Source organism: Acipenser ruthenus, chromosome 17 (assembly GCF_902713425.1).
Source record: "Acipenser ruthenus chromosome 17, fAciRut3.2 maternal haplotype, whole genome shotgun sequence".
Taxonomy (NCBI): domain Eukaryota; kingdom Metazoa; phylum Chordata; class Actinopteri; order Acipenseriformes; family Acipenseridae; genus Acipenser; species Acipenser ruthenus.
Genome location: NC_081205.1, coordinates 13,148,448 through 13,163,753, shown reverse-complemented (window position 1 = coordinate 13,163,753; position 15,306 = coordinate 13,148,448). Strand labels below are relative to the sequence as shown.

General features: G+C 42.7%; 2 protein-coding genes and 1 long non-coding RNA gene across 3 annotated transcripts; 2 read left to right on the top strand and 1 right to left on the bottom strand.

The window, feature by feature from the left end:
- Window positions 1-1,211: 1,211 nt before the first annotated feature.
- On the bottom strand, window positions 1,212-7,059 carry LOC131697944 (zinc finger protein 446-like). The gene is made up of 2 exons (XM_058989993.1): window positions 5,301-7,059; window positions 1,212-1,474 (listed from the first exon to the last, which is right to left on the bottom strand). The coding sequence occupies exons 1-2, from the start codon at window positions 6,304-6,306 to the stop codon at window positions 1,467-1,469; spliced, it is 1,014 nt and encodes a 337-aa protein (XP_058845976.1). The 5' UTR covers window positions 6,307-7,059; the 3' UTR covers window positions 1,212-1,466.
- Window positions 7,060-8,676: 1,617 nt separating this feature from the next.
- Window positions 8,677-11,255, top strand: LOC117423250 (uncharacterized). The gene is made up of 5 exons (XM_058989992.1): window positions 8,677-9,122; window positions 9,453-9,615; window positions 10,063-10,409; window positions 10,556-10,657; window positions 10,837-11,255. The coding sequence occupies exons 1-5, from the start codon at window positions 9,028-9,030 to the stop codon at window positions 11,210-11,212; spliced, it is 1,083 nt and encodes a 360-aa protein (XP_058845975.1). The 5' UTR covers window positions 8,677-9,027; the 3' UTR covers window positions 11,213-11,255.
- Window positions 11,256-11,271: 16 nt separating this feature from the next.
- On the top strand, window positions 11,272-14,804 carry LOC131697943 (uncharacterized). The gene is made up of 4 exons (XR_009307569.1): window positions 11,272-11,432; window positions 11,688-11,860; window positions 12,213-12,427; window positions 13,032-14,804. It is a non-coding gene; the product is annotated as an uncharacterized LOC131697943 (long non-coding RNA).
- Window positions 14,805-15,306: the final 502 nt, after the last annotated feature.

Genomic DNA, 15,306 nt, shown 5'->3' with positions numbered 1-15,306 from the left:
CCTGCATCTGGTCTGACGCCACCCACTCCGGCCGTCTTTGTGACAATAGTCATACATGGTATCAGGTATCAGATAACGGGGCGTTCATAGTAAACAAGCTGGCTGAGTGCGTCAGCGCACAGAGACTATCATGGACATTTGCAGAGCTTTTTTCAGATGTTATAGTAATAAAATAATGACTTGGATCGCATTATTGAGGAGTTTGGTGATAAAACGAGTGATCCGGAGATGATCGATCGGTATGTACGACTATTATTATTATTATTATTTATTTCTTACATAGGTGAACGCTATAGCAAACGAAAGGGTGGGGCGGGGCTGGAGATGCCTAGTGAGTGCTTTGTTGATATGCAGGGCCATTTAAACCCGTTTGACTGTGAAAAAAAAAATACTTTTAAACAGCGCGTATAAAATTAACTGCGCGTGTGAAAATTAATTAGACCTGGCGTGCCTGACGCGCAGTTAATAAATGGACTGCAAAGGGTTAATCTAATTTTAGCTGTCATGTCTAGCGTGTACTTTTCTTATGACTGTTCTATGATTCTCCGAAATGGAGATAATTTCTTGTTCTATAGCCTGACTGTGACCCTACATGGTCTCCACTTCCTTTAATTTTTATAACCAATCCTTATATGGTTACACTGTTTAGTTTCCTTCTTCTGTATGATGTTCCAGAAAACTATATAAGCTGCATTTAAAATTAGCTCGGGGTGCGATTCTGCGATTGCTAACAGAGTCTGTGTCACTCTGTTGAACGCTCCAGTTTGCAAACTTATTAAAGCTTGTTTGAAAAAGAACTACACAGTCTCCTCATTGAGTCAACACGCGGGCTGGGATAAAGGACCTGGAAGGATAACCCCTTACCATACCTAGGTTCAAGGGGGATTGAAACTTCCATTACAGCTGCCGACTCCTTATCTAGAGCTGTGACAAATTGTTTCATAAGGCCCAATTTGATGTGCAGTGGTGGCATCAGCACCTTCCGGGGGTCCACCAGTGGCTCCCACTTGACGTTGTTCCTCCCCACAGAGAACTCGGTCCGCTGTGGCCAGTCCCGCCTGTGGTAGTGCGCCTTGGTGTCCCTGCTGTCCCAAAGGCAAAGATAGCAGGGAAACTTGGTAAAACCGCCTTGGAGACTGTGGCAAAGTGGGTGGTAGGGGGAACAGGTGTAGCAGTGATGCGGTGCAGGAATGATGGGCAGACAACTGTAATCCAGAAAATAAGCTTTTATTTTCCCTCCTGGTCTAGTGACCACAAATAATAAGCCCCGGCAATACACAACGATGTGTAAAGCTCGGGGCTGAAGAACACAGGTTGCAGTCCTGATAAAGGAAACAAAAACACGGTCACCCGTCTCGGGTGCGTGCAGTCGTGATGGTGGTGCGTGAATATACTTTATTCCGTGACAGTTCGTGAAGTGGTGATCCGGCTTGTGCTGGCCCAAGGCGACAGCTCCGGATGTGTGTTTAGCTGTCTAGTGATTTCAAAAGACACAGACAGTTAGTTTACAGAGACGAACAAACACAAACCCACACACACACAACTCTTTGCAGAGTAATACAGGGATTACGTCCTTCTCGGTCCTTGGCTTAACCCAAACGAAGGAAAAGAACAGCGTTACCCTGGCCCCTATATGTAATCCCGCATGATATCTAGGTAAACGGTTGCAGCTGCCTTATTACTTGCAGCTGCCCCTTGTTTACCTGTCAAATCAATACGGTCTTACAACAGAGTCTCGCTTCCTTCCAGGCTGACCCACTTTCCGGTCCCGGAAACGAACTGTCAGGCCAGCCCTTCCAGATACTTCTCCTCCCGTTCTTTAGCGCCCTCACAGGTCGGGAGGAAGATTTATCACCAGAACTCATTGTATTTCTGTCACATATCCCACCGCTCAGAGTGGAGCCGAAGGAACACTCGGCTAAATCTACCTTTCCCATTGCTCCCCCCTCCCGGGAAAAATAATCCGCATTTTGGTGGTCTTTCCCCGCACGGTGTATCATATGGTACATGAAGGGCTGCAATGCCAGATACCACCGAGTTATCCGGGCATTGCTGTCCTTCATGGTGCTTAACCACTGGAGTGGGGCGTGGTCTGTGACAAGATCAAATGAGTGTCCCAGCAGGTAGTATCGTAAAGAGTGAGTAGCCCATTTAATGGCCAAACACTCTTTTTCGACTACGGAGTAGTTACGCTCCCGAGGTAACATTTTTTTGCTCAGGTACAATATCGGGTGTTCTACTCCAGCTACTTTTTGGGACAAGACTGCACCCAAACCTACATCCGAGGCGTCGGTGTGGAGGATGAATCTCTTGGTGAAATCTGGGGTAATAAGAGTGGGGGCCTGGCAAAGTTTACGCTTAATCGTATCAAACGCCCCCTGACACTCAGCTGACCATTTAATTAAATTTGGAGCACTCTTTTTGGTGAGGTCGACTAACGGGTTAACCACTGTGGCGTACTCGGGGATGAAGCGGCGGTAATAACCGGCTAAGCCCAGTAGTGACCTCACCTGAGTCTTGGTTTTGGGGATCGCTGCATCAACCAAAGCCTGGATTTTGGTGACCACAGGTTTCACCCTTCCATTTCCCATTACAAATCCCAAATATTGAGTCTCTGTTTTGGCAAACGCACATTTTCTCAAGTTAGCTGTCAGCCGGGCTGCCCTTAGAGACTGAAGAACGGCTGCAACCCTAGCCAAATGCTCTCGCCAGGTGGAGCTGTAAATCACCACGTCATCAATATACGCTGCTGCATATTCATGATGTGGGCGTAAAACCTGGTCCATCAGTCTCTGAAAGGCAGCGGGCGCACCATGTAGCCCAAACGGCATGGTTTTAAAGTGGAACAGCCCCTCTGGTGTTGAAAATGCGGTTTTCTCTCTGGAGCTGCGGGTTAGAGGGATTTGCCAGTATCCCTTCGTCAGGTCCAGAGTGGAAATAAACCTCGCTTTTCCCAGTCTGTCTAAAAGTTCGTCGACCCGAGGCATGGGATACGCATCGAACTTGGCAATAGCATTCACCTTTCTGAAATCTACGCAGAAGCGGTTGGTGCCGTCCTTCTTAGCCACTATTACAATAGGACTGCACCACTCGCTCCTGGAAGGTTCAATCACTCCAAGCTCGAGCATATCCCGTACCTCTTTGCGAACGCCACTTCGTCGACTTTCCGGGATCCGGTACGGTCTCTCTCGCACTGTGACACCTGGGGAGAGATAATGTCATATTCAACTAAGTTCGTCCTGCCGGGCACATCAGAAAAAACATCGCTGAACTCCTCAATAAGCTTACGCAGCTCTCTTTGCTGATCCGGAACTAATTGTTCCCCCATTGAAATCGCTCTTGTGCTCGGGGTCTCTGGACAGGGACCTAAATCATCCTCCATATTGCCTGGGGCTATAAATAAGACCTCTCTTGCCTGCCAGGGCTTCAACAAATTAATGTGGTAGATTTCACGTTCATTCCGGCGATCGGGCTGTCTAATTTCATAATTTACTTTCCCTATAGCCCGAATCACCTCATACGGCCCCTGCCATTTAGCACACAGTTTTGACTCTGATGAGGGAAGTAGCAGCATTACCTTGTCCCCTGGTCGAAAGGTTCGAATCCGTGCATTTTTGTTATAATGCTGCTCTTGTCGGTGCTGAGCCGATCTGAGGTTGTCTTGGGCCAAACGACCGACCAAATCCAGGCGATCTCTGAGTAGGAGCACATACTTCACTACATTTTTAGACGAGCCTTTGTGCTCCTCCCACCCCTCTCTCAGCAGGTCGAGAATGCCGCGAGGCTGCCGGCCGTACAGGAGCTCAAAGGGGGAGAACCCAGTTGAACTCTGCGGCACTTCTCTCACTGCAAAAAGGAGGTAGGGGAGAAGTGATGCCCAATGTTTCTGCTCTTGTGTCACAAATCGCCTCAGCATCGACTTTAAGGTCTGATTAAAACGTTCCACCAGACCGTCCGATTGTGGATGATAAACGGACGTCCTGATGGGACGTATTTTTAATATTTTGTACACCTGCTGTAACGTATTGGACAAAAAATTAGTTCCGTGATCGGTCAAAATCTCCTTGGGGATCCCTACTCTGGCCATAATCTGGGCTAACTCGGTGGCTATTGCAGCGGCACTAGTGGACCTCAATGGAACTGCCTCCGGGTATCGCGTTGCATAATCCACCACTACTAAAATGTGCGTATACCCGGAGTCAGAAGGTAGCAAAGGGCCGACTATGTCCATTGCAATGCGCTCGAAAGGAGTGGAAATAATCGGCAGTGGGACCAAAGGGGCGGGGCGCACTCGACCCGGCGCTACTCGCTGGCAGTCTGGGCAGGTGGCTACATATTTCGACACATCAGTATGAAGACCTACCCAATAGAATCGAGCCAATATTCGCTCCCTCGTCTTCTCGGCTCCGAGGTGCCCCGCAAAAGGGATATCATGCGCCAGCCTCATGACCTCCAGCCGACAAGACGGGGGAACCAATAATTGTGTTACAGGCTGTCCTGTGCCCGCGGCTAGGTTTACCCTATACAGTAATTGCCCCTTGATACTGAAATGTGGATATACTAGCGCCCCAGCGCCGTCAACATCCTTACCTTCAATGGACCGGACCTGTCCCCAAGCGTGCACCAGTGACGGGTCGTTTTGTTGGCCCCACACTAGGTCCGCGCTTGAGTACCACGGGTCCGGTACATTGAGAGGGGCTGGAATAACATCTGCTCTAGTCGGTCCAGTAACCTCGCTCTCTCGGTCACACTGCGTTCCCACTCCCTTCGACTGGCGTTTGTTACCATTGCAGCACTCTCCCACCAGACCCCAGCCTTGTCTCAACAACGCTCCCTCCCATTTTGCGGTCCGTCTCTCCTTATTCGTTTTTCTAGGACGGAAAAGAGGGGAAAACATTTCAGTGTGAAAAGGAAACACATCACCAATTCGTTCCTTTTTTTTTTTTCTGCCACGTTTACGTGTGTGGCTGAGACTGCCATTTCTTTCATCAATTCTTTGAATTTTGGCCAGTCTCGGCCCAGAATAACTGGGTGTGGCAACCTTTCCGCCACCCCGACTACAAGGTGACGTTTTATCGGTCCTACCGATAAATATACTTTTAATGTGGGGTATGCCGCCGTGTCTCCATGGATACAGGAGATGGCCACCTGACCTCGTGGCCGCCACGACACACCGCCCAGGAGAGCTGTCCTAATCAAGGTTTGCTCACACCCTGTGTCCACTAACGCGTGGGTTTTCACATTCCCTAACACCACATTAATCAGACAAGGCCCCTCCCGACCATTTTCCCCCCGCTTACCAGTCTCAGGTGCCCAATTGCACGCGGCCACGTCACACTCCATGGCAGCGGGGCATGACCTGGCCAGATGTCCCGGCTGGTGGCACCTAAAACAGATAGGAGGGACAGAGGGGGCATGGGTTAGAAATCTGTCCCGCTGCTGGTATGGCAACGGGGCAGGGGCAGCACCTCTACCCCAGCTGGGGGCCAACCTTGGTCTCCATGGGGGGGAGGCAAGGGGGCCCAATGGGGTCGGTGCTCTGGGAGGTCTGGGTCCCTGGAACGAGGGAGGTGGTGGTGATGATGTTGGAGGAGAGGGAGAGAGAGCGCGGCTGCTTCGAAGGGCAGGGGCGGACAGGATCCCAATCCGGGCAGAGGTCAGGGAATCCTCAAAATCTTCGGCCAATTTGACCGCCTCCTCCAGGGTGTCGGGGTTGTGGCGCCGTATCCACGCCTGGGTTTCGGCGCCGACCACATGGCAGAACTGTTCTACCACAATGGCTTCCCCCATCTGCTGGGCGGTCTTCTTCCCGGGGGTCAGCCAATGCACCATGTGGTCGCACAACCTCTCCGCAACCACCCTGGGGCGTGTCTCCGGGGCTCTCCGGTATTCCCGAAACCGCGCCCGGTGGGTCTCGGTAGTAATATTGAGCCGGCGGAGGATAGCCTGCTTGACTAGGTCATACTCGGTGGCGTGCTGGTCGCTCATAGCCTGGTAAGCTGCCTGAGCCTCCCCAATCAGGCAGGGTCCCAGCTGGCTGGCCCAGAACTCCCGCGGCCAAGCCGCCGCGGTAGCCAGCCGCTCGAATGCCACCAAGTACGCCTCCGGGTCATCCTCCGCCGACATCTTCATCGCCCGTGCCTTCGGGGGCGACATCACCGGTATTGTCGTCGGGGTCGCTACTGCAGCCACGGCCAGTCCTACCCGTTCAATGAGCGCTGTATAGCGCTCCTCCCTCCTTCTCTCCTCTGCGTCCCGTCTGCTCTCCAGTGCCTGCAGCAGCTCCGCCAGCGCGTTGCGGTCCATGATCCCGTTTCTGACACCACGTGTGGCAAAGTGGGTGGTAGGGGGAACAGGTGTAGCAGTGATGCGGTGCAGGAATGATGGGCAGACAACTGTAATCCAGAAAATAAGCTTTTATTTTCCCTCCTGGTCTAGTGACCACAAATAATAAGCCCCGGCAATACACAACGATGTGTAAAGCTCGGGGCTGAAGAACACAGGTTGCAGTCCTGATAAAGGAAACAAAAACACGGTCACCCGTCTCGGGTGCGTGCAGTCGTGATGGTGGTGCGTGAATATACTTTATTCCGTGACAGTTCGTGAAGTGGTGATCCGGCTTGTGCTGGCCCAAGGCGACAGCTCCGGATGTGTGTTTAGCTGTCTAGTGATTTCAAAAGACACAGACAGTTAGTTTACAGAGACGAACAAACACAAACCCACACACACACAACTCTTTGCAGAGTAATACAGGGATTACGTCCTTCTCGGTCCTTGGCTTAACCCAAACGAAGGAAAAGAACAGCGTTACCCTGGCCCCTATATGTAATCCCGCATGATATCTAGGTAAACGGTTGCAGCTGCCTTATTACTTGCAGCTGCCCCTTGTTTACCTGTCAAATCAATACGGTCTTACAACAGAGTCTCGCTTCCTTCCAGGCTGACCCACTTTCCGGTCCCGGAAACGAACTGTCAGGCCAGCCCTTCCAGATACTTCTCCTCCCGTTCTTTAGCGCCCTCACAGGTCGGGAGGAAGATTTATCACCAGAACTCATTGTATTTCTGTCACAGAGACCCATCAGGAATGCCACCATTTTGAAGTCTCCTATGACCTTGATGCCATCTCAGAAAAATGCAGATATGTATCCACTTAGGCAGCTGGAACTAAACTGAAGTGGTGGGCTTAAGGCCCCTGTATTTATACTACTATTTATATTACTGGAAAGTTCTAGAAAGTTCTAGAAGTTACTCCAAGTTTACTCAGCACTGAATCTATCTGGAATGTTCTGGAAAATAGGTAAATTTCAAAATATCACTGTCCTGGTCACAAAAGCAGAGTTTGTGGGGAATAATAGCCATTTTCTATACTTTGCATAAGCAATTAGGAAATAACACTTACTACCCAGGAACCAAAAAAAAAAAAAAAAAAAAAAAGAACATTGTTACACAGTGTAATGAATAAGGAATTAAACTTCACTCTAGCTAGCTGTGTGGTCCAGTGATTAAAGAAAAGGGCTTGTAACCAGGAGGTCCCCCGTTCAAATCCCACTTCAGCCACTGACTCATTGTGTGACCCTGAGCAAGTCACTTAACCTCCTTGTGCTCCGTCTTTCGGGTGAAACGTAGTTGTAAGTGACTCTGCAGCGAATGCATGGTATACACACCCTAGTCTCTATGAGGGGCCGTTCAATTCAAAATTTCAACTTTTTGGCTATAACATATATCAGAACGGGTGTAACATATGTTAGAATGGGTATAGCATATATCAGAACGGGTATAGCATATATCAGAATGGATATAGCATATGTTAGAATGTGTATTACATATATCAGAATGGATATAGCATATATCAGAATGGGTATAACATATATCAGAATGGATATAGCACATATCAGAATGGGTATAACATATATCAGAATGGATATAGCACATATCAGAATGGATATAACATATATCAGAATGGATATAGCACATATCAGAATGGGTATAACATATATCAGAATGGATATAGCATATATCAGAATGGATATAGCATATATCAGAATGGGTATAACATATATCGAACTTGTGTGGATATACAGCAAACTGGATACATCAAACTTGTGTGGATATACAGCAAACTGAATACATCAAACTTTTTTTTTTTTTTAAGAATTGACACGTGACACAGCAACAAATGCATGTGCTTCTGTGACCGTCATTTCATAATTATCTTCAATAATGGCAGAGTCCGCGAAATCTGTAATTGATTTAGTCGACAAACTGGCAGGTGATAGGAGCCTGTTAACAACTTTAGCAAATGTTTTAGAAAACGGGGGTCGCAGGATGCACGAAGTCGTAAATGAAAATAATGTGGAAAAAGAATTAAAAACTATTTTTTTGAGACCAGCTTCATCAGCTGCCGCCGGGCCTACACATTCCGAAATCAGTAACACGTCAAGTCTTGCATCATCTTATTTCACGAGGTCAACGATACGACCACCACAAAGATTACCTCAACCAACCAAAAAGTAAGCATTACCTAGTTATATTTATTATTTTCAAGTGTGTTTTAAATTATAATAACACGCATTTTGTGTGTAGGCCACACGGTAGTGTCCTATACACCTAGGCACGATAAACCAAATACGTGCATGCACGCCAAAAGAAGTGGTAATTCATAAATTCGTAACAGGCTTTTGTAACGGGAAAAAAAGTTAAGTTTAGTTTATATGTGAGCTACGTTGTTATATTATTGTTATTATTTTAAGTAATTTATATTTGTATACATTAATGGATGCTTGAAACAGCCATACTGAAATGTAACTTGAACGAGTACTACATTTTCACAAAAGTAAGCCTATATACATGAATGAATAAATGCACATGTTATGAAAATAATGTGATATATTTCTTTGTTTAAGAAGGCGACCAACTTTCAAAGGTCCTGCTACTTTTACAAAGGAGGTAGTATTGCTGGGCGGACCTCACAACAATGTAGTTGTAAAACACGGAACCAAGCAATTACTCTATGAAAGTGGGCATGTGATGAATGCCTTTGAATTCCACAAGGAGTGGTCGGCTGAAGAACTTCTAGAGAATATTAGATCAGCTTTCAGCAGTCATCTTCCTCCAGGAGCTAAGTATGCATGTTTATTATTACTAATGCTACAGGGCAGATATACGTTAAGATGTACTATAGATGTTCTGCAGTTTAGTGCTGTATAGGTAAAGTGTTGTGCTGTGGATTTTTACAATAGTTATACTATTAATATTAAAATCCACTGTGTATTTGTTACACTTGTATTATGTGTGAAAAATAAATACAAAAAGTGCCACACTGCTTGCACTTTACAAGTGTTTTAAAACATGTTTTGCTTTAATTATTTATTGGTGGTTGTTGAAAAACGTTTTGCAAGAACGCTATCCAAATATCTTACATTTAATGCAAGAAAAACCTTATTTAATTACAGTTTGGAAATACTCATGGCTTGCCACAATAAACTGATAGCTCCTTCTCTAATGAGGAACCAAACACTCAATGGTTGGATGATGAACAAAATATTTAAGCAACGCTCTGTCTATATTCGCCCCTCGGTTGAAATCTTGGATCTGCAAAGGCTGGACCAACAACCTGTAAGTTTTATTTTTCTTGTTTTGTGAAATATTTGCCTCATGTCTATTTTAGGATTAAGTTACTAGGGTTTAGAAGTTTTGCTGTGTTACTTCTAGGTAGATGACATGCAAATCATATATTATACTTTTCTATAATTTGTCAGGGACAGTAATAAGTTATCTGTTCATCTGAAATTGTGTATTTGAGGAATTGTCAGAGAAACAGTATCCATCTTTATTAATAAATTAAGCATTCTTTGGCATCATCTGTCATCGTAATGCAGTTACACAATTCTGTTTCAGGAACAATTTTTATCCTGTTTAAAGAAAATAATACCACAGATTTTTTACTTTTAAAAATAAGTATGCTTTTGATGTAATGTATAATAAAACAAATAGATTTTCTATTTTGAATATTCATACATTATTAAGTTTTTATTCATTTATTTCATTACTTTGCCATTTTAGGAAGACTGGGATAAAACTAATGTGCCAGATAATTCTCAGGATCCTAACTGTATTCGTGAAGAGACACTAGTTGCAGATGAAATACTTGGATGTTCCTCTGAACCTGTGACATCCAATCCAGATGGTCTGCATAATGCTGGAATCGCATTTCCAAACTATCTAGGCTTGGACAGTAATGATCTTCATGCAGTACAGGATGTTTGTGTTTCTGCAGACTCTGTACTAACACAGACACCAGTGTCATTTGGTGTAGAGGCATCTAAAATACACACTACACTGTTTCAGTCTACATCTGCCATGACTTTGGAAACTAATGTTCTGGAGAAAAAAGGATCAGATTGTTACAAGTAAGATATTGCTTCATTTTTCTCAGTTTGTCACCATAAATGTAACACCAGTGTAACACCAGCTTTGTTACCATTGAATTTAGGAGGAACGTGTATGTAAGCAGAAGAGTTTCAATAAAATATCTTTTTATTTATTTTTATTTTAGGCAGTATACATCGCTTATCTATGATTGTATTGAGCTTAATTCTTCAAGTGATGAAGAAGGAGTACAGTTTGCTGAGAATTCATCTGTCCGCTTACATGATGGGTATTTTTTTCAAAATATTTATAATGTGTCAAAATGATTGTATTTCTCCCACTAATATTTTTGCAATGCTCAAGTGAACCCTATCGTATACAGACAAAAAATATAGTGTTTTATATTTTTAGCAAAAGTTGTGTTCACAAACACAATGTATTAACTACCTAAATGTTCTTTTCTTTTAGAGATCAAGTAACTCTTCATGATGTTATCACAAATCTTGCCCTACAAATAGTTGAAGATGCAGTTTCAAAGTTCAATATTGATAGAATAAATATATGGGATGGTGCACTTCGTGGATTTAAGCGCAAAACATACAAGCCAGAAAATAGAATGTCTGTAATGTTTACTGACTCAGATGGCAACTCGGAAGGAGCTGTGGACAGAGGTGGTCCTACAAGGGAATTTCTAACTTTATTAATGCAGACACTACAGAACAGTAAAATATTTGAAGGTTCAGAAGACTGGAAAAATTTGACCTGCGATTCCCAAGGTAATTGCAGTTTTAGGTATTTATTTTGTTTTTTAATCTTAATTTTCTTGCAATACACCCATCTATAATTTTTTCACATGCTTCATTCTTTTATGTATTTCAATAGCATTACGTGATGACGATTACTTTCTGGCTGGAAGAATTATAGCCATATCTTTGGTGCATGGCGGACCATCCCCCAACTTTTTTTCTCGGACATTATATGACAGTCTAGCCTATGACCCTCAGCAGGTCACACCTTCTGTGAAAGACATCTGTGATTGTGATATTGCAGAGATAATTTTGGAGGTGCGTTCAAAGTTTTAACTTGAATACATTTAATGAGAATCTGTGTACCACTATTAATAATAATACTAATGTATTATTGGAAAATATTCCTCTTTACATAGATTTGTTGTGTGTTAGCAGTTTGTGACTATTGCCATGCTTCATGTTATTCTCATACACTCCCCCCACACACTAGTTTTTATAAAGGTTTGGCTGGTATGATGTTGTCATACCAATTCTGAGTTAAGTTTTATACTTATGTTTTGACTTTTTCAGATGGAGAATGTGTCAACACTAGAGGGGCTTAAAGATGTTGCAGCCAAGCACTGCAACCTTCTGCATGTGGCAGGATGTTACCGCTATTTACAAAATCTGCAAGACAGAGATGTACTTGTACAAGACTTCATGAAGTGATATGTTTGTGGCCGAACAAGAAATTCCCTGGAAAGGTACATTTATTTTGTCATGCATTTCAGTAGATTACTATATTTATACTTGTCAGTTGAAAACATGAGTATATTAAATATGGAGTGAGAGTGTAGCAAATACCTGTTCAACCATTTAATTAATGCTTACATTAGCAATATTCACATTGAACTGTGAGTAATAGTTTGTTTAGATTTATAAAACATGTTACGTACACTGTCACAGTAAAGGTAGAAAATATTCTGTGTAGTTTTGTAAGAAGTATCTGAACTGATGTCCAACTTTATTTATTAGTACGGTATGTGTTGACTGGTCACTAACATGAAGAAAGAAGCAGGCATTCTGTTTTTCATGTACTTTATATATGTTTCCTAGGTTAAAAGAGGGATTGAAGACGCTTGGTGTGCTTGACGCCATTGTTGCACATCCTGTTCTTTTTGCCAATTCATTTTGCTGGAGGGAGGAAGTGCTCACATCTGAACAGTTTTCAGAATTGTTCAAAATATCATTCAGCACTGCTGGAAGTAATAAAAGACGTGAGGAACAAAGAATTGTGGGCTATTGGAGAGATTACCTACAGGATGTGGAAGGTAAAGATAATGTACTTGCAGCAATGTGGAAGGGCTGCTGGGTCATTGCAGCTGACAAAGTGGATATGGTTTAAATGTAATATGTACTTTTTCTGCAAGAAAGTGTAAGGTTACCTTCACCCAAAATCCCTGTATACAGCTAGGTTGAGTCACTTGTCACCTGAAGCTGAAGCTGTAATCCCTAAAACTGTAATAAGCCAAACACAATAAAATGCTTGCAGTCAAACATGCAGCCCAATAATATACACCTGCTAATAAGCAAGTAATTACTTTCATATTGAAGGGATCAAGTTTGTTGCACCTAAGGTGACTAGCCATGGCCATCAATTGCAGACTTGCCATTCTGAGATATATACTTTGGCTCAGACCTATATGAAAGACATTTACTATATTATGGTATTCATAAAGGTGACAGTTGCGGGGCTGGGACAAGACCTAAAGCATCGTCAATTTTCACTACATTAATTGTTTTCTGTACCACAGCCACCAGCTGATGTAATCCATGTGTATAATTTTGCAAAAGAAAGTTTAACTTTGATGCACAACACTTGTTTATGCATTTATATAATTATTTACTTTTATTTTTCACTATTTTTATTTTCAGATGCGGAGTCCAGCATGTCATTAAGACAGATTCTAGCATTCATCACAGGAGCAGACAAAGAGCCACCTCTTGGTTTTCAACCACAACCGTCTGTTGAGTTCCTGCATGAGAATAATGAAGGATATATCTCCAACTTTCCACAAGCTAACACATGCTGCAATATTTTAAAGCTACCAATTTTGAAGTCCTTTGATGAATTTAAGAAGCAGATGGATTTTGATATTCTCAACTCTCCAGGCTTTGGTCACCCCTGAGGCAGTCCTTCATACTCTTACCAACTCCATGTTCAGTTGGACAGTTTGGGACAGTTCAGGCTTTTTAACTCGCATCTCAATGCATTTAGGTATGTTTTACATCTCGGGTACCTCATTACTTGTTTAAGAGAAGTAGTACTGCACTTAACAGAATGCAATGAAGTGTGAGTTAAAAAGCCTGAACTGTCCCACTGAACATGGAGTCATATGGTCACCTTAAGTATAAAACAGTTCAGTGCAAATATTTGGGACAACCACACTATTGTACAATTCTTTTTGTTTTGGTTAATTTAACAAGATGTGGTTGTAAACCAGTTTTTGAACACATGGTTGTTTAGTCTAAATGCAAGTTAATAAGCATCTTCATTGATTTTATAAGGCACCTGCAGCCAGAAAGCAGTTGCATATTTATAGAAAGGGTTGCCATTGTTCTCATGTCCTCAGTGAGCCACCATAGAAATGTTTGTGTAGTAGCAGCTATTTGTTTGCAAAATGTAATTGTGTCAACAATGTAATTCACACATTTTTAGTTAATGAAAGATACGTTTTCATAATTATAGATGTGGGTATGCAAACTTTTCTTAACAAAAAGGAATGTAATGTGACTGTTTGCCAAATTTGCTTATAGACAAATGGTCTCAAAAGACAAATTCATTTTATTACAATTTCTTCATAGATAGTCAATATCAATCATATTATTTACCTTTTCTGCAAATGGATTTCAAATGTTTGCCCGCGATTGCAGTTTAACAAAAACAGGAAGTGCACAGAAATGTATTGTTTTATTTTAAAATAATTGTTTCACACTGAATTTAGTTACCTAAACAATTTGCTCATACTCCAGAAGTTTACATGTGTATACATGGTGTCCTGCTATAATAATTTGGCCATCCCGATAAATTGTTAGTTAATGTTAGTTTGGTTCTGAAATTGACTAATAAAAACAAAAGCGATATACTTTATTGTAGCGCTTGGTTGAGCCACCTTTTGCAGTGCAAAGAGCCTCTAACCTGCATTGAATCTACTAGGTGTTGCGTCATTCTTTGGTCCAGGTTTCTCCAGATCGGTGCGAGTCTCCTTTAGTTCCAACATATTGGTGTGTGGGATGTGGATTGGTTTATCTCCACTGACGAGCCAGGCACTTACAAAGGTGCTCAATTGGATTTGTGTCTGGGCTGTGGGGCACCCATGGATGAAGTTCAATGCCTTCATTCCTTTTCAGACTGTGGCCACACAAGACACACTACTAGATGTTTATTGAAGGATATCTCAATTCTGCAGGGTGCATTAACATTTGAAAGAAAAATCTACTGCTGTGCCAAGATTTGATGCCCATACTCTTCAGAAGGATAGCTCTACATACCACTCCTTACATGTGACCAGTCCGGAAGAGAAATCAAATCAAAGCATTCCACTTTTTTCCCCTCGGTGCTCCAAAGCCCAGACATCAGTCCGATTGAGCACCTGTGGCAGTATCTGGATTGTGAGCAGCGAGCTACCAATCCCAAGCCCCCCCCCCCCCCCCCCCCCCCAATCTATTGCAACTAAAGGAAACTCAAAGATGGATATGGAGAAACCTGAAGCACAGCATGGAACACTAGGTACTGTAGATTATAAAAACAGTAGAAATAACTGGTAAAATGTTGTGTTTTAACTTGTCAACAGTTATAGTTATTATAAAGAGGTTACTTGATTATTACAAAAACTGGAAAGTATAACAATTGTAGATGTTGAATGAGAATTAAAAGCAACAATTTTGATCACATACTTTGACAGGTTCTTTTGTTAAGTGCATGAATATTTGAAAATTAATAATTTGAAATAAAATGACAAGTTGATTTATTATATTTTTAAAGTAAATGTTTTTGCATTACAATATTTGTTTTCTATCATTTTATTTAGCAATTCACTTTGTAGGTATTACTGAGCCCATTGGCATCTTATCAGTAAGATGTGAATGTTATTACATTTAAAAATAATGCATGTCTGTTTCTGAAGAAAATGTGTAATATTTAAAATTA